Genomic DNA, 22,507 nt, shown 5'->3' on the forward strand with positions numbered 1-22,507 from the left:
AACTTAAGTATGATCTCTAGTCCAAAACTGATAAATGCTAATACGGAGGTTAAGATTAACACTAAAATTAAGAAATATAAAAGACAAACATACAGGTTATGCATTGGCATAGTGATCTGTCTGTCATCGTATAAGTGAACCACAGTGTGAAAGCAAAGAAATGAACTCACCGAAAACCAAATTTGTAATATTGTTCACAAAAATACATCATGCAAGATAAATGTCAAACTGGTTTTTATTAGTTGAACTGAAACAAACTCAAGACATGTCATTAACAACCACTGAAGGGTACATACTGTAAATAGTTGAAGCCTTGTGTTCAAAGCTGCTTGACATAAACACACATTGGTGTATCAACAGTGTTGCCCCTCCGTCCACGTTATCCATCTCAGATATATGGCTTTGATTTTCTCTACTTAGAAAAGTATGATTAAAAACATCAGTATATACACAAATATATTCATATTTACATATTACAAATGGTCTGTTAATCGGTTGCATTATTGTTTTTTTAACTGTGCTGACATGAGGGAGGTACATGTGATAGGACTCAATGACCTACTTGAAACATGTTCTAAACAAGTAACTTAGACGGCCTTCATTTTTTTTCTTTTTTTCAAACGTGATTTAAACAAACACAGGACCCTTAGGTGACAAAGATAATACAAACATTGTTTAAAGTGGGAACACAAGTGTGGAAATTTAACTAAATGCTGCGTTTACAGTGATGATTTCAACTGGTGAAAGATTTCAGAGTCTCAAAACAGTAATATAGTGTCTGTGAAACAGAGACTAGGACGTGCTTTTGTCTTTTTCTGCAGTTTTATCACCATCCTTGGTTGTGTTGTGTTTATTGTCCTTTCTCTCCTCTCTCTTTTCCCGGCTTCGGCTCTTGTCCCGACGATCTCTGCCCTTGTCCTTGTCCTTGTCCTTCTCCCTTTCCCTGTCACGGTCTCTGTCCCTGCCCCGATCTTTCCCACGGTCACGATCACGCTCCCGGTCTCGCTCCCGGTCCTTGCTTCTGGACCTATCCCGTTTTTTGTCTCGCTCGCGCTCACGGTCACGGTTCTTCCCTCTGTCGTGCTCCTTTCTGTCAGAGTCTCTTTCCCTGGCCTTGTCCTTTTCTTTGTCTCTCTCCCGTTCCCTCTTCTTGTCTGTCTCCTGCTCCCTGTGTCGCTCTCCCTCCATCTCCCTCTGCCTATCGGCCTCCCTCCCTCTGCTGCGGTCTCTCTCTCGGCTGCGCTCCTGAGCCCTGTCTCTTTCCCGGCTGCGCTCTTGAGCCCGGTCTCTTTCTCGGCTGCGCTCCTTAGCCCGGTCTCTTTCTCGGCTGCGCTCTTGAGCCCGGTCTCTTTCTCGGCTGCGCTCTTGAGCCCGGTCTCTTTCACGGCTGCGCTCTTGATCCCGGTCTCTGTCTCGGTTACGCTCTTGATCCCGGTCTTTTTCTCGGATACGCTCTTGATCCCGGTCTTTTTCTCGGTTACGCTCTTGATCCCGGTCTTTTTCTCGGCCACGCTCTTGATCCCTGTCTTTTTCTCGGCCACGCTCTTGATCCCTGTCTTTTTCTCGGCCACGCTCTTGATCCCGGTCTCTTTCTCGGCCACGCTCTTGATCCCGGTCTCTTTCTCGGCCACGCTCTTGATCCCGGTCTTTTTCTCGGCCACGCTCTTGATCCCGATCCCTTTCTCTGCCTCTGTCACACTCTCGCTCTCGGCTCCACCGTTTTCCCTGCCCCCTTTCCCATGGTGGCCTACCAGCATGGGGGACTTCCCGCTCTCTTTCCCTCCTGCGTTCCTCGAACAGCTCCATCACTCTCTCTTCCGGGGGTTGCAAGGGACCAGGATCAGGTTCCCTGTGCCCTCCTTCAAAGCGACTAAAGCGATCTCCAATGTGAGGTTCTAAGTCCTCATGGGTGGTGGTGCTGCTCCTCCTCCTCATTTCAGGAGAGTGACGGCGCCAGTGATCATCCCTGTGCAGATCTGGACTGTGGGCCCCTATGCGACTTGGGGGGCCTATGGGGGCCTCTGGAGGAGTTGGCAGTAGCGGCCCGCTGTGGCGTACAGGCCTCGCCTCATCTGAGAGCCTATCGAAGCGGTAGCGTTCTGATCCTCCAAAAGGCAGAGCTAGATGAGGTCTATTCTCCTGCAGCGGAGGACCTCTGTGTTCATCAAAAGATCCTCGGTGTGGTGGAGAGGAGAGTGGCCTGGAGCTCCCATACTGGTTATGCTGACTGAAGTGTTGTCCACTCATTTCTCCAATGGGAGGTCTTCTATCCTCATACTGCTTAGGTGGAGGTCCCCGGTATGCAGGACCTGGCAGGAGGCCCTGATTGTCTTTAAAGATATGGTGAGGATTTGGATTCTGGTCCAAATTAAGCTTGAAAGAGTTAGATGTGTCTTTGTTATACTGTTCTGCAGGGCCTCTGGGTTGGTCTACCAATTGGGGTTGGGTCCGGAGGTCACTGTACTGAGAGGGAGGGGCTCCCCTAGGCCCAGGGAAGTGTGACGGAGGGGGAAGCCTGTTCTCAAAGTGACCAGGGGGAGGACCTGTGAAAGGTGGACGGGGATCTCTATTTGCAGGGAAACTAAAAGGTGGTGGTGGTGGTGGACCCGAGAATCTGGGCGGAGGTAAGTTGTTTTGTCCATCATAAGTACGAGGTGGGGGAAGCCCTAGAGGGGGACCTAGAGGGGGACCTTGTTGTCCAATGGGTTGAGGGGGATGGGAGAAGTCAAACATTTGAGGAGGAGGACCTCTTTGGGCCACTGGAGGGAATGGTGGTGGTCCCCTGTGTGGCAGGATGTTCTGAGGAGGTGGTCTAGGAAGTGGCTGCTGCTGATGCTGCTGCTGATGCTGCTGCTGCTGCTGCGGCGGCAGTGGCTGGGTGCCTGGCCACTGGTTCTGATAGGGAGGGTATGCAGCCGGAGGTCGGCCATATTGCTGACTGCTGTCACCTTGCATCGGGGGAGGAGCACGTACAGGAGGAGGAACATGGATGGGCGGGAGAGGTCCCTGCATAGGAGGGGGCCCTGACATTGGAGGAAGACCTTGCATGGGTGGCGGCATAGACATTGGTGGAAGCCTCATCATCACGTTTTGTCCTCGCATCTGATGAGGTGGGGGGAAGTTGGATGGAGGGGGAATGTCAGCCTGATGTCTGTACTCACTGTCAAAGCCAGGTGCTGACATGTGACGCGACACGTGATGTGTCTCAATCATTGCCGTGCTCTGAGTGAGCACTGGGATTGTCGAAGTTATTGAGGCGTTTTCAGACTCCTCATAATAGCTTCTAGCTGGTGTATCTTGGCTATTCTCCTCATACAAGTCTTCACCACCTTTTAAAATACTGGCAGCGTTTGGCCAAATACTGTACTTGTCCAGCTCTGTTTCTGTCTCGACTGGCTCCGCTTTCTCATTTTTCACTTCTTTCTCATCCATGTAGTTGACCTCCATATCAGGTTCCACCTCCTCTCCTAATAAAGGAATTGACACCTCTGCCTTGTCTGACTCCATGAAGGGCAGGATCTCACCTTTCACTTCCTCTTGAAGCAGTGCTGTCTCTTCGCCTTGTGTCGAGTCAGGGAGTTCAGGAACTTCGGGCAGCAGTGGCTGTGAGGGAAGAGAAGAATCTGCCAACAGAGCAGATGTCTCCTCTTTCTCCTCAGGTTCATCAGTCGGTCTACCGCCGGCGGAAGCCTGGCGAGGATCCCTGCTCTGACGAGGATCTCTCCTCTGGTTGATCAACGGAGCAACGGGTGAAGACTTTACTAGTGCCTCCACCTGTTTGCCAAGCTGTAGTAGTTGGCTATTGGCCAAAAGGGATTTGGTAGGTTGAGTTAAGAGTGTGTCTGGCAGTGTCTGTGCGGCACTAGGTGTCCCTGCAGATAAAATTTGCTGATCTCCCTGTTTCTGGACTGTCTGATCCGCAATCTGTTTAAGGCTCTCCAGGATCTTTTGTGGATCGGTTTTACATTCAGCCACAGCCTTAGCTTGAACTGGGACTAAAGTTTTCACCTCTTCAAATATGGAATCATCCTCTGGGTCATATGCCACATCGTCAGCTTCACTCGTAACCACCTCGGGCTGCTTGGGGACTTCAGGTTTGCTTACTATCTCAACAGCCTTACTGGGCACATTGTAACCCCTACCGGGATCATACTCTTCTTCTGGGTCATATGGTCGGTCATCTTCATCCTCCTCCTCCAGCACCGTTTTGTCCTTAGGAATCTGTGAATACTGCTTCACAATGGGGTTTAGCATAGTAGCTGGTGGGATTGTGAGTTCTCCGCCCTGGTCAGATGGAGAGTTAGAAGCTTCTGAGTCCATTTTTTTTGTCCTAAAAAGAGTGTTGAGGATGGTCTGAAGAGGAGAGGCAGCTGCTGCAGCAGCAGCAGTAGAGCTGGATGGGGAGTCTTTGCCAGTGGTAGAAGATGTGGGTTGAGCTTTGACAGAGGACAGGAGGGAAAGGATTGAGGCGGCTGTCACAGTGCTGCTTGACGTGTCAGAGGAGCTTGATGGTGGTGATCCTGGGGGAGTTGTACTGAAGGGGATTTCTAGACTTTGCCGTGCGCTTCTCTCTGCTCTGACCGAGGGAGATGGCTTTTGAAGGCCAGTGTCATCAGCGTCTTTGGTTTGAATCTTGGACCGTTTCTCCTCAGTTTCCAATGGAGCACCAGCACGCTTTCTGTCCTTCTGGCAGATCAACAGCCCCAAGAGGAGGTTGGGGCGAGCAGGTTCAAGCCCTGTGAGATTAAAAAATAAAAAATAAAGATCAAGTAATTGTCATTGTCATTTGTACAAAAACTGTTGAGTATTTCTGACTGAAGCAATGAACCAGGTGAAATGAGAGCTTGTAGATTTTCCAAAATACATTCAGAAAGAAATATTAAATATAAAATCAAAATCTTTCAAAGGCAAGATTGTACTGTATACAACAAATGACAATTGTGACTATCTACATTTCAGTGATAGACGAGTGGGTTAGAGTTAGTGGTTTGAGAATTAAATTCATTTTTATCAAACATGCTGACATAAGCACCGGCTGCAGAGAAATCTTTGTAAACATCAGGCCTGAGTTGGTTATTGCAGTGATTAGTAGATGTTCTGCAAATAATAAAGATACAAACCAAAAATAAAACCACTGAATCATCAACTGACTAACTATAAGATGGCAAAAAAAGACTGAATTAAGACTGGAACAAATTATGAACTCTAATATTGTTCTGACTGATACAGAGTCAGATGCATAAATTGATCTCAATAAATTTGATTTGGGATCATTAACTCACTGTTCGGGGGGGGGGGGGGTAGATGTAGGAGTAGATATGTTTGAGATCCTCTGACATGGACAACTATGTACTTACCACAGCTGCAATTGCCATGTGGTACTGTTGAGTGTTGTATTGCCTGCAGAGCTCAGAGCTGCTGACTCTTAAATTAGGGGGGGACATATTTAAAAGAAATATATATTGTTTCAATCCAGCAGTGCAGCATAGTACAAAGTGACTGACAAGTTACCTCATAGCAATTTATGAATTGCACATGTATTCAATTTTGTTAATATCAAGCCAAGTCTTAAGAATCAACAGGCTGAGACTGGACTCAAATGGCACCAACCTGCGATGCAAACTTCCTTTATTAGAAATGTGTGATACAGACTCAGATACACAGCACGGCAGTGCACAGAGGTGTTAACCAGGGGACGTTCGACAAGAAGTGTGAGTGCCCCCTACAGTACAAACCCTTGAATCAAACAAGCTCTCATTTCAACTGGAGTCAAATGCAAAGAAGTACAGACAAATATACTCACCACGTGTACAACACAAAAATAGAGAAACAAATACAATTATATACATAGAAATATTTGCGCGTCCCTGAAACTGCTTACCTGGCCCATCAAACGGTAATAGTTTGGAGGGTAAAGGGTCCTTTGAGCCCAGTGGGATGAGATAGAGGTCTTTGATGCGGCGGTTGTTGTTATTGGCCACCACACCGAATCTTTTCCTGCTGCTAAAGTAAGAGAAGAGAGACACGTACGCCACCTCCTCTTCCTCTGTAGCTGGATGGAAGCGGATCAGACACAGCTCCTGTGAGCACAGGCCAAAAAGAAAAAAGAAAAAGCACAATTTTCAGTATTCTAGTGATGCAAGGCTATTAAAATTAAAATGGTGAACACTCGTCTATGAGCTAATCCTCTCACAAACCTTGGAGAGCGAAGTCTTCAGCTTCCCAACATAGTCCCACACTGTGTTTGGAGGTATTCGTCCTCCAATATGAATGGTGTCTGGCAAATCCTGCAGAACGTCAACAGAACTATGAATGATGTTTGACATCATGAATAAGTCTTCCAATTCGAATTTAACCCAAAAATTAACTGACCTCCTTCAGGTGTTCAAAGGATCCTGACACCAGGTAAGCCTTGGTCACAAACTTAGCCACCATATGCATGTTGATAAATCCTTTCCAAATCTTTTCTTGCCCATGGAGGAAAATTGCCGTCTCACCCTCGGGAGGCTCAGATGAACTGCAAAACAAAAAACCATGTTCCTTTTAGAAAAAGTCAAAAGCTGAATCTCGTATTAGGTTTATTGAATCCAGAGTCCTACTTAAGAAGAGAACATTACCCTGGAGTTTAAAAAATAAATACTACCACTATACTGATATTACACACCTTGTTTTCGATGACTTGGAGGCAGCCGTTGAAGATGGTGAAGCCGGGGGCATCGGCAGTGGCACTTTAGGTACAACCTCCACTGGAGCAATAACAGGAGCAGGGAGTGGTTCTGCTAAGTTGTTGGTGGGCTTTTCCGGAGCAGTGTAGGTGACAGTCACACTGGAGCTGTGCCTGGCCATGCGTGGGTCTCTGCGGGTGATGCTGACACAGGAAACGGCGGGGGCGACAGGTGTGGGGGCCTGGGCTTGGGGCGCCAGCCTGCTGAGGTCCTCCTGGTAAAGCTGCTGCTGCGATTCAGTGACATCCATGTTAGACTGGTAAGACAGAGGGACCGGGTGTTGGTAGGCTGAGGGGTCTTGGTGCTGGTTGACCACGGCGTCCTGTGATTGGCCCACAGAAGAGACATCGTCGGACCTGGATAAATGCAGCTCTTGTCTCGAAGGCCTAGTTTCAGGCTTCTTAGTCAGTTTGGCTTTCTTAGATGCTGGCTCATCTTCCATCCTCTGACCTAGTGCACAAGAATAAAAAAAAATAATAATAAAATGATCTGCTACATAACAAATGATTCAAAAGATTGATTTTTTTACTTCATGTCTGACTCTTATGTACCTGTGCATATTTTACAGTTGAGGTCAAACAGATGAGTCCTGTGTTCTGAAGTGGTGTCTTTGAGCATGTTACTGAAAATGTCTGGCATGCTGCTGCCACTGCCCCCCTCGCCAGCAGAGGACTGAGCTGAGACGGGCTCGTCTTGGTCCTGACGACACAGAAAAGAGGATCACAGTCAAATATATTTCAGTCACTTCACATCCATAATTCTTCATCACAGTGTATTTTGCGCATGGTCTATGCAAGTAGGCTTAGTGCCAAAAAGGTGGTTAAGGAAGATGGAGCTTCAGAGAGAAAGGAATTTACATTGACGAACAGGACAGTTGGCAAGATAAACAACCTGTGAAGTCTTGGCTACTGTTTATACAACAGCCAGAATTCACAGTTTGTGCATCAAGGCACCCAATGTGTAAGTGAAAGGTAGTAAAAGCAGGAAAAGAAGAGCATGCCACCACTTACTGCAGCGGAAGCCATGCGAGATGAAGCAGTGGAGGCAATACATACATCTGCATCGGATGTTGGTGGAGCGTCTTCGGCATCCATGCTATGGGAGCTAGAGTCATGCCTGTTGCCCAGTCTGGACTGGCCTGAATGAACTCTGGGGGACTGGGCCTACAATAGACAACCATACAGTATGTTACTATTTATTCTTCTTGTTGAACGTTTAAATAAAAACAGACTGATTGCCCAACACGGAGCTCTCTGAACCTCATCACTCCACTCGTGTTCCTCATTTAATTAAGAGAAGAAACACTTACCCCGGGAGCGTCAGGTTTCCTCCACTCAGAGATTTCTTTAGAAAGCAACTCCTCGGCGCTTAGTCTCACCAGTCTAAAGGGACTAACCTCACCACCCACAACCCTGTAGAACAGGCCCTGGGACAATCATAGCACACCGTCATTCAACGTCTCAACATGAGGGAAATCAGAAAATCACAGACATATCCACATGGACAAAACTCTAATAAAAGACAAAAACTAGATTTGTACTTCATTTGAAATATATATACTGCATGGCATTCCTATGGATGACTCACTTTGTTTTTAGGATCCTTCAGGTTGAACATGAGGGACCTGTATTTGTTCTTGTACTTGCTGTCGGTGCTGAGGCAGATGTTGAACATTTCCTTCTCAATTGCAACTGCCAGCCGTCCCACCTCACTCTCGGTCATTTTCAGGTCATCGCTGTCGCTCACCCTGGGGGGTTAGGAACACGATACAGAAATGTGTATAGTCAGGGATTTAGAAACAATAAAAGGTATCCTGAACGAGAGTGGGACACTCACCTCTTAAAAAGGATGTCGGTGAGCGAGCGGCGGATGTTCTGTCTCATCTGGTTGTTGGGTGGAGGTGGCATGGTGGACACAGGAGCCGCCGACGAAGGTGGATGCGAGTGTCTGGATGACGATGAGTGGCTGGAGGGAGCTGAGGAAACTTTGGATGATGGGACTTTAGGGGACGAGGAGGACTGACTGTGGGATTGAGTGTCCTTCTGCTGTGGCTGCTTCTTAGGAATGGTGAAGTTGGACTTGATGACTCTCAGTGCTCCCGTGACGTGGATCGGACCCCGAGGGTAGGACGACGAGGCGTGGGCAGGCGACGGGGCTGGTTTCTTGGACTTGGCTGCAGGTTTACTGGGGGGCGTCGCAGGTTTCTTGGAAGTCTTCGAGCTGGATGCTCTAAGGTTAGGCTTCTTGCCCTTCGGGGAAACCTTTGCTGCTTTAGTGGACGGGGATTTCTTGTTTCCTTTGACTGGTGTTGCAGATGCTGGGGAAGGCTTCTCAGGAGCCGCGGCTGGTTCCTTCTCTTTCGGTTCCTTCTCACTCGGCTTCTCCTCTTTGGGAGGGGCTGAAAAATCAAAAACAAAATCCAACATTTTAAAAATACGCAATCATACAATGATCAGCGATGTAGTGCGCCAGTACTTAGTAATGTATACACATTACAGGTAATCACATTGCATTTATAATTCAGAAAGTACAATGTTATATTTTTAAAAAATCCATATAATAGTGAGGTGACATTTTATCAATTTCCCAGTTGACAAAACTCAAATAATCAAACCTGAAATAGAAGAATTAATAATGAAAACCTCCCTTAGGTGACACACACAGAGTTGACATGACTTTGAACACATTGCAGACAACATTGTAAATTAAAGGTCACAGTGAGCAGACCAATGGTCCCTTATTTGCAGCAGTGAGCGCAGATGCACTATTTATGTAGGTCCATTTCAGTTTTTCTTCGGTCCTTCCTCATAAGCAAACTTGTTTCTCAGTACCCATTGATCCTAAAACAACTCTCAGAAGACAAGCTTCTCTCACTTGGAAAGACATGCAGCGTGACATGAATCGCAGCCCCGTGTCACAGACTACTAAAGCAGAAGTAGACTAACACTGCATGTCAGAATGAAAAAGGAAAATGTCATTTGGTAATAATTAAGTGGTTGATTACACCAAAGGCTATGAATATAAAACGTATTTATATCACAGACCATCGAATGATTATGGGATGAACTCTGACCCCACATGCAACTACACCCAAGTTTTGCTAAAAAATTCAGTCATTTGGATAAATCATTAAAGTACATGAATGAATTATATTCACATAAAGTTAATAATGAATTTATCAAGCAATATTCACCAAGACAAATATGTCAACAATACTTCTCAGATCATTCTTCAAACTGTCATCTGCACTTACTAATGCTTCAGCTGTCATGTCTAAGTGGCATATTAAAGCTGCTGTTTTAAGCATTAACCCCACTTGAACATGAAAAAAAACTATGGACACCTAATGCATAAACCACAATGATTTTGTTCAGAGCAACATTTCTGAGACCCAAAGCAACCAACATCAACCCATTTTTCTGAGAATCATAGGGTTTCACAATAAAAAATATCACTCAGCGAGAAAATTGGCTGTGAATGAGAAAATCAATTGGCCATAATTGCCTCACTGACAATCAACGGTCATCCTACTTTCCTGGCCGGACGTGATGCACTTATATTACATTAACATTGCATTTTCCATTCAATCAATACCCTAATGCTGCCTTCAATGACCCCTTATAACGAGAGGCGAACGAAACTGAAAATGTCCAATTTTCACTGCAATAAACTTTTCCCCCGTCAACTTATTTCAAAATCTTATCAGGTGAAAAATGTGAGAACAACATCCAAGGTTGGCTCTCCCTCTTCTGAGTCTGTGCTCATCCCTGGTCCTCCGTCTTCTGCTGTGGCCCTTCTGAACTCGTCTGCAATTTCCCTGGGTGCTCGGCTCTGGACTGGTCTTTCGCAGCACCGTGGACAGAGCGGCCACGCAGGTTCCGGCACTTCACCGTCTGGGGGCTCTTGACGGTCACAGCTCCACATTGTGTGCAGATAAATCAGTTGTATATGCTCGTCTGCGCTCAAGTGGTCAGGATATCCTATGGCAAGCCAACACTGCTCACATAATCAATTGAGGCATCGGAAAATATGTTATATCACCTTTTATTTTAAAGCCAGTTTCCCTCGAGAAGGGATGCATCGTATTCAATATGAATGAAAAAACTTAGAAAAATGTCAGTTTGTTAGCCACAATCCTATGGGCAGGAAGAAAAAAAACAAGGTTGGGCTTAACAGCTGATATGATCAGCTCAACATGAGTTCGCTTCACTGGTCCAATTCAACATTGGGGAAGACTGAAACACCTACCTGTCGGAGAAAGGGAGGGAGGCACCTTTTGTTTTTTGGGACCAACAGCTGTGGTGATGAACCCGGGAAGTGGAGACTCACACAGGCAAATCAAGCAGGTCATTTGAATTCACGCAACAAACAAAGGCGCGCACACACCATCCCATTCATCACATCTCATAAAGCATCAGTCTGCTGACGGCTCTGAATTTGAGATTAACCTCCATTTGTCTCTACCATGTTCCTTTACAGGTTTTCATCTACAAACCTGTATATGGACAAGGCGCTTCAAAGGGCTACTCCTCAGATTTAGTATTAAAAAAAAGAGGTCAAATCAGTGGAGAAGAGACCAAGGTGTCGTAGCTTTTAGTCCAGAGATCCAAAAATGCTGGATCCTACAATTCACATAATGCCTGAATCTTTCCAACCACTGCATCGAGTTTGTAACAGGCTCACTGTTGGAAGCCAAGGCACAGCTGAGACAACCCTGATGACATCATCAGTTTCTCCGACTTCACAAAGCTACTGCGGAGCCAAAGAACACACTGTTTACCTGTTCCCAGAGGCTGAGTAACACTGCACTTTAGCTAATGCAATGATTTGGATGTGTGGGATGTACAGATTGCCCCTTTCAAAATAAATGTCTTTTGGATTATTGAATACTTACCCAGAGCCAGGAGAGACACTTACCTTTGCACAGCTGCCAACATTTCATTGAGTAACAAACTTTACAGTGAATAAACTCAACACCTTCCAATGCAGTCAAAGGTCTAGTGTACAAATGAGTTCATGTTCTTCCCCCGGATGCACGGATCATTTCTAAATGACGTTGGCAGGACAGGGACCACATTTATCAAGGAATAACAACGATGTGGTTTTCGACAACAGCTTAAGACCATCAAAGAGATACATACACTTTTTGTTTAAAACTGTTGGTGATATGGGTGTAGTCTTTTCTGGTGTTACTGCAATGTAATTATGGTCGCTGGACCAGGACGCAGTGGCTGGCGGGGGCGGGTGTTCCTCAGCATGCTCATCTTCATCATCCTCCTCATCTGGATCAGGGCTGTAGTCTTCGTCAGAGTCAGACTCGTCCCGAGTCGTCTTCTGCGTCTTCTTCCCACCAGAGGCGCTCCTCTGCATGGACAAAAGAAACATACATTCAGGCCTTTTAGCAAAAACACAGTGAGCATGGTTTGATCAACTTGTTTGGCTTGTAATCTCAGAATAATAATAAGAAATGATTGACTGAGTCTTTGGTCGTCCTGCTCTCCGTATGGTCTTCTCTAATCACAGTGTGCACAGTATAACTAATGGAAATTAACCTATTGGCACTTCTGAACACTCCCCAGACTGGCATCCTCTTACACTGTACTGCAAGAAGCATCTGAACTTCTGTAAACGTAGACATATTCCTATTAAAAAGCTACACTGCGGACCTAATTATTCTTGGAAAGTACATTTTACTGGTCTGGGCCGCTGCGCCAAAAAACTTGCCGTCAGGACCTTGCATGAGAGAGCAAGTTCACCACGGTCTGGGCTTTCTTCAAATAGTCGTTCTTCAAGTTTAAACACCATGAGGATCGTCTCCTTGACCACACACATCACTGGAAAATGATGCCAGATCACAATTCATTTAGGATTAAATATATCTCTTCAGTGCATCATTGTTTTCTCACTCCCCAATCCTTTAAAAGCTCAAGTTCAGTCCACCAGAGTTCTCCGATTAATAAGACAACAGCATGTTTAATACTGCTATGGTCACATTGAAGAGGCATTGGTTTGCAACAACTGGAAAATAACCTCAGAAATGATTTAACTCAAGACTAGGACTATTGACTCTTGTGGGAAATCTAAAATGCTGTCGGGGCAAAATTATATTACTATCATGAAAATAAGAGATACACAATGTGAGCCCCAAAGTTATAGCAAGAATGCTGCTATATACTGTAAATATATAGTCTAATAACTATAAACATAAATGGTACAGGACATTAGAAATCCAGATACTGTGAAGGCATAAACATGTTTAAACTGCACAATGACAGTTTGTAATTTAACTGTTGTATAGAATAAGTATTAAAAGTTTAAATAAAGTTCATTCAGATAATTCTGTTAAATACTGTTACACAATCACTACGGTGTACGGGAAAACGATTCACTTTCACAATCCATGGCGATGCTTCTATAAAACAATTTGACATTCAAAAAGTCAAACTGTAACTCAAGTTATTCATTTTGACGCCAACCTGTGAAATCTGAAACTAGTGGCCTCCCACGAAGGTTAACAATGGAGTACGGATTACGTGTGTTACATGGATTCATTGTTTGGTTTTACAAAATCAGACAATTTTAAGTTGCTAACCTGCAGCACCTGCCAGTTACCACGTTCATTCTTTTTGATTAGCAAGAAATCCTGACACTGCCAAGACTAATCCTACAATGTTTTAAAAAATTCCAAACTAAAATGACTGTAAAACCATACTTGTCACAACGGTTCCCTAAATGTTGTGTGCATGTATGTATGTATGTATATATATATATAAATATATATATATATATAATGTAAATGATTATTATGATTCAAGTCATCCAGAGACAGGGCACACACTGCAATCCAGTGGTGGATGAGACTAGTGCTAAGCCACACTAATAATAGACCAAACATTCAGCAAGCAATACAATTCTCTTCAGGAAATTATAACTAGAATGTAGTCAAGATATGAGATTAAAAAAATTATATCTATATCACTATGACACAGATTGTTTGGCAGCTACACACAACTTCTAAGAAAGTGCTCTCCGTTTTCGTAACAGACATTATAACTTGTAGTCGTCTACTGCCCACAAGTTTTCCTCGTTAGGTGAAAGGCACGAACGTTCCTGCTTTCAGGACAAAGACCATCGCTTCAGGTGGTCCAAGTTACCTTTGGTGTGGACTTGGTTTTCGGAGCCTCTTTGATGTCAGTGATGGACTTCATAGTCGCGGCAGCGTGTCTCAGGATACAGTCGTTTCCACAGTACACAGAATCTGGCTGGGCGTTATTCTCGCAGCCTGGACCGATACATTTGGGAGAGGCGGAGTCCTCCTGAGGCTTCGGCTTAGACGTCTTCTCTGGCACCTCCGCTGTTTGTGATGTGTTCACCTCCACATTGGACGCCACTTTCTGCTCAATGTCTGGTGATGCCTTCTGCTCTGCTGCGGCCGCTGCTCTCTTCTCCACCACGAGTGCCACTCTCTGGTCTGATTTTGGCAGGGCTGAGTGCTGCAACGCCTGCTCCAGTTCAGTACAAAATAAGATACACAGCTGATGGCAAGGGATCTCAATGAATTTACTATTCATTTTATTGCTGGCAACAGTAATTTGTGAAATCGTGAAGACCAATTATTTGTTTAGCTGCTTTGTGCTGAAATGCCTTCAAAACATTTTTGTCCAGAGATTTATACTTGGTAAATGTCATCAAGAAAGCAGATCTGGAGACAATGGCCTCTGAATTTTGGGTCTGAATCTCCATTCTCGAAAAAATTTAAATTAAAATATGAATAACTCTATCACCCATTTAGACTCAAAATACAGAATGAAGGATAAATAAATACAACTCTTAAGCCCTTTGACAGACTGTTAGCATACTATAGCATGAAATATGAATCAAAACGTTCACCGTGGCATCATAATTGATAGTTTTGATTACGCAGAAAACACTTAACACACAAGTTAAAGTACACACTGGATAATATGTTCACCAACTCAGACAATGATTTGCGAGCTGTACTCGTATAGACAGGGTTACTTAAAACATTTAGGTTGAGATCAGTTGCAAGGACCTACCGGCTGAAAGATCTTTATCTTCTTTTTCCCAGTTGGATTAATAGCTTTCTCTATTCTGCCTTTGATGCCCACATCCTCTGATACAGTTCCAGTGGATGTGGAGGACAGGGCCGCTGCCAAAGCCTGAACAGCTGAAGGACTGGTGTCGGCTCCACTCATATTTGCTTTCTCACCGGTTGCAGACGAGGTCATAGCAGAAGCAGTGGGAGAGCCAACGTCAGTTTTGGTCTTCCCAACCTCTGTACTTGTTGAGAGGACAGATGTCGCGGGCCTGACCACCTGGTTTTTCTTAGCAGTGCAGTTGGGGCAGATGTAGTCCTCCCCATTTCTCTCCATCAGGCGTCCACGGGCCTCGGTGATGCCCACACAGTCTCCGTGGAACCACTCCTCACAGCGGTCACAGCAGATCATAAACCTGGAGAGCACAAGACATCTGTTAGGCCATTTTCCAAAACAATGCTCAACACAAACAGCTCAAAATGGAAATCTGACACAGCATGTGGTTGGTTACATAGGACCGAATGGTTAGTTACTTCAGATGGTTTGTTACACATGATCATATGGTTTGTAAATCTATCTGGCAGGGCTTTGTTGCAAACCATTTGGGGAAAGGCAGGCACTCATAAAAAATATTGGCAGGTGATTGGACAAACCATTTTTCTATCACGGTTGCTGAAACAAGTCGGGAGAACAGCAGAAACATTGCTTCCATAGAGAAAACGCTTCAGTGTCACTCTTTGCGCTTCTTTTGATTTAGAACTTCTCTCCAGTTCTGATATAACCGACAGTATATTAGCGCTTTCCATAAATCCGACTGTCGGCCAAATAGCGACTTCTAATTTATTACTTATTACTAATAAGTCTAGTCGGCTACTTTCTCACCCTCTTTCCTTGATTAGTAACCAGGACCATTATTTAACTCGGCTGCAGAAGATAACATGCTATTATTTTTAGGCAGCCTCATTTACACTTGAGCATTGCCTTAGCGCTTGATGGTAGCCATGCCCAACACTTGGTACTGGCACGATCTCCAAAACGACAACAATCAATCACAATTTCCAGCTTGGGACAAAAATCATTGCCGGCTTCCGTGCTCAGGTACCACGCTAGTACGCTGCTAAAGAGAAGTACGCAGGAAAAAAACTCCACGACCAGATGAACAAATACCATGTTCACTAACTACCTCCTCTCTCCAGGTTCATTTTGACATTTGATATCTGGCGGAACCTGTAGCAGCATTGACGTGAGTTGATTGGCTAGCACCAGCGCTTGAGTAGCTTCAGTAGTTTGGCAATGCATGACATCACTTTGGCTGTCGCACAAATTCGTAACGCCATTGAAGCAACTCTGGTTACCCAGTAACTGCCTCAGAGACTCCTATTTGAAAAAGATGGGCCACCAGCGCCTCCAGAAGTAGATGACGTGGATGACTTGCATTGCCTTGTATAATGGCCGATGTTCAGTCCTCAGATGCAATGTGAGGTTTGCGAGGTTTCCCAGCATCACATTAATTACCATGCACAGTGGGAGCAGGGGACTACAATAAAGCAACTGCGCGAAACATTAAGTTAAAGTTATTTTATGTTTAGTAAAAAAAAATTGTATAATGATCTAATTATGGTGGGACATATATACATATATATATACTATAGTTTGTATCATGCAAACATTGCATATGCATCCCCCCAGGACATCTTTTGTTGCAGTGACACCGTAGTCAGTTTGACTCTGCGGTGGGCGTGACGTGATGGTGCAACCCCTGGTACAACAACCTTAACGGCCCAAGACGTCACCCCGTTCAAAGTGAATGAACATTTTTACCGTTTAAGCCTCCGACGTGCATGTGCGAGTGCTCAGTTAGAGAAAGGCCCTTGTTTCTATTTCCGTTTGACTGACATATTTGAATACCAAGCCTGTTTTTAATCCACCCCTGTGCTTTATCAACCCACCTGTTCAAAAATCAAGTTTAAAATTGATTCAACCGTTCTGTTCACAGTCTTTTGACAGTGAACAGCAGCAGCAGCAGAGGGAGGAGGACGGGAGGAAGGCCTGATAATGACTCATGTCTGTGTTCTTCTCTCTCTAAACTTAACTCAGGAATATCCTTTATCTTACCGAGATGTGTTTTCAGTGACACAATTAATAGTGACTTTACTGTTGTGAAGATTACTGTTGCTGCTCTAGAAACAGTATTTAGTTGTAATGTCAGATGCTCCAGATCGCATTTAAAAAATAAAATGATGTAATTGAACTTCCTGCAATAAGATATATAAATATTTTCTCCAGATCATACATTTAATCCATGATTTATATTTGTTTTTACCCTGTCACAGTCTTTTTCTCCTGCTTTGTGTGTAAGAAATTGAAAGTTCCATCTTAACTTTCTAATTCCTTATTCTTATTTACAATAATTCACTGCATGTTAGCATGGGGGTATTTCGGGGGCAAGCCCCTGAGCTGGCTGGCTCATCCATATGCTTTAACAGCCTCTATGGAAACTGCTACAGGAGCCACTTGTTAACAAACATTTGCTTTTCATTTTTGTCACACAAGAGGCATTTATAGCAGCCAGTACTTCCTCCCAGCTTGGACACAGTGTTGTCCAAACCACTTTGGTTTTGCCACAAGCAAAAATCTTTGGGCCTGTGGAGATGGATTCTTGCTTGCCAAGACAATAGGTTATTATACTTCTTCGGGGCAGACAGGACGCTACTCTGACTCGCATTTACAAAGTGACAAGAGGGGGATGCTTGGATAGGGCCAGCTAGTTAGCATGCCAATTCCATTTAAGGAAAGTAAGTGATAGAAAAAGAAGCAAGAAAAGAGTTAACGTTACCACCACTGGAGACATTTACTAATGAGTAAAGGAATTAAGTCTGATGCTGAACTTGCAATTTTTCTACAAGAATGCTGTTAATGCTAACATTGGCAATGTAACAATAGCAATAACTTAACACAACCCCTTAAGAATGAAAATGACAATATAATTAACTCAATGTCAAAAAAGAAAAGTTATAATAAATTTCACTTGCACATCATCATCATCTTTTAAGCAATCGTGAATAGTAACCCACAAATAATGTCACAGTTAATTAAAAAAATACCTTTTGTTGTGTTTCTGACGACAGATGCAATAAAGGGCATTGGGGTCGTATCCTCCTTCATCAGAGTCAATGGATGATGAAGATGAAGACGAAGATGTTGACGAGTCATTCTCATCATCGATGTCCTCCTGCATCTGGGGGTTGCCAGGCTTTCCAGCCGCTTGGGGAGGTGTAGGTAAAGCTTCCCTCTTGACAGGAATGTTGCACTTGTTGGCAGGAGCTTTAACAGGGGTACTGTTCTTATTGGCTGCCTTCTTTTTGTTGACATAGGTTCTGATTGGTCCACGTTTTACCACCATTGCAGCAGGCTGGTCTGCACTGTCCTCGTCAGATTCCTCGTCCGATTCGGCTTCGTCACTTTTCTCCTCTTGTTCGTCTTTCTCCTCGGCAACCTCTTTCTGCTCAGAGTCCAGCTCTGGCGGACGCTCTGCAGTGTTGGTAGTCCCTACATCTTCGGGCTTGGGGTCATTCTTTTCATCTTTGTTCTCCCCATTGTTATCCTGTAACTGGTCTTCCTTGTCATGATCTCTGCTCTCCTCATCATTCTCAGAGCTGCCCTCATCGTTGGCTGTCGCTCCACCACCCCCTCTCGTCTGCCTGCCACCACGAGTTTGCCTTAGAGTCTGCTTCCTTGTGCCACTTCTCGTCCTCCTCTCCGGGGACTCCACCTTGTCCTCTACAGCCTTGGTGTCTGAATTACCATCGAAGCTGGCCTCTGAGGCGGTCTCTGCATCAGTTGGGGTTTGGGAAGGAGGATCTCCACTTTCCAGACTGGGGGGGGCGCTCCTTCTTAGCCCTCTTTTGGCAGTCAAGAGGAATTCTTCAAGTTTGTCCGTACGCTTTGACTGCCTGCCACTACGCCGTACAGGACAGCGGCTTTCAGAGCTATTGGTTACGGCCTCCACCGGCATTTCTCTCTTTGCAACAGTGGACTGGCGGAAACCCCAAGTCTTCTTTAGCTCACTGTTGGCCTTGGATGATTTCTCTGGTTCCTCTAGTGTCTCTTTAGATACATTCTCGCTTTCAGTTTGAAAATGTTCCTTCTGTTCGCTATCCCCTTCTTCAACATCTGCACACAGAAAATCAGAGCAGGCTGAGAAAAAATCATGGCTTGCAATAAACAGAGTGCAACATAATAACACTGACAAGAAATTACTGATTTTTTTTTTTGCCATACATATATATTAAAAACCAATTTCAAAATGTTTGCTTGACCTGGATTTGACCCTTACTTACCCCTAATTTTCACCCATATACAAAATCAATCAAAGATTACAGAAGCTGACACCACCATTGTGCCCAGTTAATGCTACAACATCCCCACCCCTTTCTCGTGAAGGAAAAGAAGCTCATCCAGGGTACCTTGAGAGCAGCTATCCATACGGTCCTGGCTCTGCTCTGGCACAGGAGCTAGAGAGAGCTCAGGGCTCACATTCTCATCCATAGATGATGGAGTCAACCACTACTTTCAAACTGAATGTCTAAAGTTAAGAGAAGAAAACAAGAGACCAGCTATGAATCACTCTTTTCAGTTCATAACATGACAAAAGCTGAGGGTGCAAGGGCTACAAGGTTTTTATTCATTAGCCAGTATAGGGATATCTCAGAGTGTTGGAAAGAAAAAAAATAGTTGCTTCTGTTACAATCTTGCTCCGAAATAGTGTTAAAAACACGAGAAATGTTGTTGTGCAATACACTAGCTCAACAAATGTAGCTGCTATGAATGAGGGAAAGACACAATACAAAGAGGAACACCAACAGAAAAATGTAAGAGGCATTAAGTATCAAAGAATTGTTGTAGAACAGCCTTCACTGTCAGTGCTGAGTGGTCATAGAACTGTACAAAATCACTTTTTGTTGTCTATGGAAATGTTTGTAATAGAAGATTAAGAAAGTATTAAATTTCTGAATAAAAATTTTATAAAACTGCCTGGGTCTTACATTACACAGCTTTGTAAATAGGGTCAAATTGTATTGCTTTCTTCTAGTATAGATTTCTTCAGTCTGTAAAAACTTTTGCCTGGATTATTTTGTATGACTGTGTGAAGTAGGTTGCGCAGTAGCATTTTGTAATTACGGCAGTGTACTTGCAAAAGTATAGGGCAGATAGTTACTTCTATTACAAGTTTCTCACTCAGAGGGAGCGACCGCAGCACCTGCTGTGTATAGTCACATCATGTGCGTGTCCTCTCTAGTCTAAGGCGAGAGATACAATTGCTTTTAACCATGCATAAACATCATGACCTGTGTCCATTTGGTGCACTGGTAGTGCACATCCTAAGAAATGAACGGGGGGCTAGGGGTTTCTGTCATGATATCGGAAGTAACCATAGGCTACCCTCCTCCAGCAACGCTATGATATTATGTACAGAATGGAAATCTGGTAGTTCTATATGGTCTGATTTCTGTGGTTTGCCCTCTAGTGGAATGCTCCAGTAACACGCGCAGTAAAAGGGTAGTACACAGCAAGTATGTGAACAATTGCACTCAGAACACATCTGGTTGTCTACACAAACGTGTGGCTGAAAAGCAAGTGTATCTTCAACCTAATGCTGCAATTTAGTATCATAATGCCATGTAAAACTCCCACAGAACATAAAAATGATACAGAATTTTATTTAAAATAAAAATGTTTATTGCTTACTAATAAAATATAAAAATATCAATATTTGGTATTTAAACCAACAAACCATTATAAATTATATTATAAAATGAAACGTGTCTTTGTGTAAAGTCTTACTGCAAATAAGAATTAAGAAAAAATAAACTTCATTAAGGACTCTCCTGGGGCAAATCTGTTATTCATTAATTCAAGAGAAAATGACTGTACCTGCAGTTCAGCGGTGATGGGTGGCAGAGGGCGCCTTCAAACCAAACAAAGTCTTTGCAGCAGCAATCATCAGTCTTGGTAAAACAAATTGGATCTGCCAATAAGAGAAAAACACCCGTTAGGACAACCGCTGAAAGGCTAAGATAAAACAACAGTTAAGATAATAAAACGATACCAAATAAAAATCTGGTTATTTTTTTAGAAACTAAACAGGTTTACTCAAACTGAATATTTCCAAAATATGTGCACTCAATTAAAATGTAAACATTAAAAACAAAAAAAGAGTCAAACATACATTAATTTGAATGTACTTTGAACAACACTGTTCAAAGTAACTGCAACCAGATCGAAGAACAGAATGTGAGAGGTTGTGCAAATACGGTTTGAATTGTATTACATCTCCCGGTAGTAGATCATTTAACATACGCATGCATGTGTATACAATTAAGTCTATCATAGTAAGATCGGCTTTTTGTGTTATTCACACTGATTCATTGATGAGCCGTGCACACTGCACCGTCAACACCGAGGACAGAATCCACCCAAAGACTGGAGGCGATCGAGCACTATTCGTCCGCCGGCTTGCCCGTGGTCACGACACCGTGCCACGTGAAGGGGGCTGTTGCCAGGAGAGGTGGGAGGGGCCCGGCGAAAACAATGATTGCGTATATTTTAAACATTCTGGCAAAGCGACAAAACCCACTTTCATGTGCAGATTCTGCAAGACGTCATGTCGGCAGCGGTGCACCGCTTTTTTTTTGTCGTTCGCATCTGTAGGTTGTTGCTCGACGCCGGAGGGAGCAACGCCGCACACGGCCGTAGTGCGCATGATGTATAGCTCACAACTCCGCATCACAACCACGCGTTGATATCGAACGCGAATGGGCTCGCGCGACCTGAACACATGTACGAAACGCGTTCAAATGGGGAAATATATACATATTTCCTTTTAAAAACTACCATTACATTCTGCACATCCACGACGACGGCCGCAAAGCCAACACGCTATCGAACCGCGAAACAACTAGCACATCTACCGTCGGCTAGCGTGACAACCATACACATGAATTTGGATATGAGGCGGGGACGTGTTGCGACTCTGTGCATGCGCTTAAGCACACCTTTGTTCCAGCGCATCGATTCAATTCAAAAAGAAGGGATCGACGGGTTGCAGAACGTGCACCTGTAGCTAGCGAGCCCTGGCTCAAGCTAATAGCCACCACGAGCACGGACATGCTAACAGCGGCCAAGACCTAGCCGTTAGCCGTTCAGATAACCGAACGGACAATTGCCAACGTCACAAGAGACATTTCATATTTACCAATAAGCCATGACTGACTAACTAACCAATAAAGCTGACCGGAGTCAAATGTAACAGCGAGGTCTGACAGTAAACAACTTGAACATTAAAAGCTAACGTCAGGCGCTTCATGTTCAACCTTGCGTCGGATAGCAGAAAAGGGGGAAACCCCCAACAAGAGGACAAAAAGCAGAGGGGGGGGGGAGAACGACTCCCCCCCCCCAAAAGAAAACCCACCGTGACACTACTCGAGACAATAATATGTTGCAATCTACCCACTTACACGCTAGAAATACCGATGATATGCCCTCGCGCTTTCTTCGGTCAATCCTCCATTTTCCTTTCTCGCTGGAGCTAACTGACTGCGGCAGATGGCTGACGGATTACTGAATCCTCAACGCGCCTGCAGCGCCCCCACTGGCCGGGAGGAGAACTGCGGGGTTTATTTGGCTGTATACATGTCAGATAAACTATAAATATACAGCACTCTT

General features: G+C 44.3%; 1 protein-coding gene across 3 annotated transcripts; it reads right to left on the reverse strand.

Annotated features, from left to right (window-relative positions):
- Positions 1 to 217: 217 nt before the first annotated feature.
- On the reverse strand, positions 218 to 22,419 carry dido1 (death inducer-obliterator 1). 3 transcript variants are annotated; one of them, XM_035631470.2, is made up of 17 exons: positions 22,300 to 22,419; positions 20,717 to 20,810; positions 19,249 to 19,367; positions 17,887 to 18,955; positions 14,783 to 15,197; positions 13,880 to 14,227; positions 11,867 to 12,089; positions 8,562 to 9,123; positions 8,313 to 8,472; positions 8,035 to 8,151; positions 7,736 to 7,888; positions 7,277 to 7,424; positions 6,665 to 7,175; positions 6,373 to 6,517; positions 6,198 to 6,287; positions 5,882 to 6,080; positions 218 to 4,736 (listed from the first exon to the last, which is right to left on the reverse strand). In XM_035631470.2, exons 3-17 carry the CDS (start codon positions 19,328 to 19,330, stop codon positions 793 to 795), a joined length of 8,166 nt encoding a protein of 2,721 aa, XP_035487363.2. In that variant the 5' UTR covers positions 19,331 to 19,367; positions 20,717 to 20,810; positions 22,300 to 22,419; the 3' UTR covers positions 218 to 792. The 3 variants fall into 3 exon arrangements, with proteins under 3 accessions (XP_035487363.2, XP_047188677.1, XP_047188678.1); XM_047332721.1 differs by having other exon boundaries at positions 7,781 to 7,888; positions 22,300 to 22,364; XM_047332722.1 differs by lacking the exon at positions 19,249 to 19,367 and having other exon boundaries at positions 22,300 to 22,359.
- Between the last annotated feature and the right edge of the window lie 88 nt (positions 22,420 to 22,507).

This window comes from Scophthalmus maximus, chromosome 6 (assembly GCF_022379125.1).
Source record: "Scophthalmus maximus strain ysfricsl-2021 chromosome 6, ASM2237912v1, whole genome shotgun sequence".
NCBI classification, from domain to species: Eukaryota; Metazoa; Chordata; class Actinopteri; order Pleuronectiformes; family Scophthalmidae; genus Scophthalmus; species Scophthalmus maximus.

Bases quoted from the DNA above. Each gene is read 5' to 3' on its own strand.
- dido1 (XM_035631470.2), bottom strand. From the start codon at position 19,330: ATGGATGAGAATGTGAGCCCTGAGCTCTCTCTAGCTCCTGTGCCAGAG. The intron at 14,228-14,782 runs GTAGGTCCTTGC...GAACTGGAGCAG, and splicing joins AGATAAAGATCTTTCAGCCG to GCGTTGCAGCACTCAGCCCT. The intron at 9,124-11,866 runs GTATGTATCTCT...TTGATTTTTCAG, and splicing joins AACAGTTTTAAACAAAAAGT to CCCCTCCCAAAGAGGAGAAG.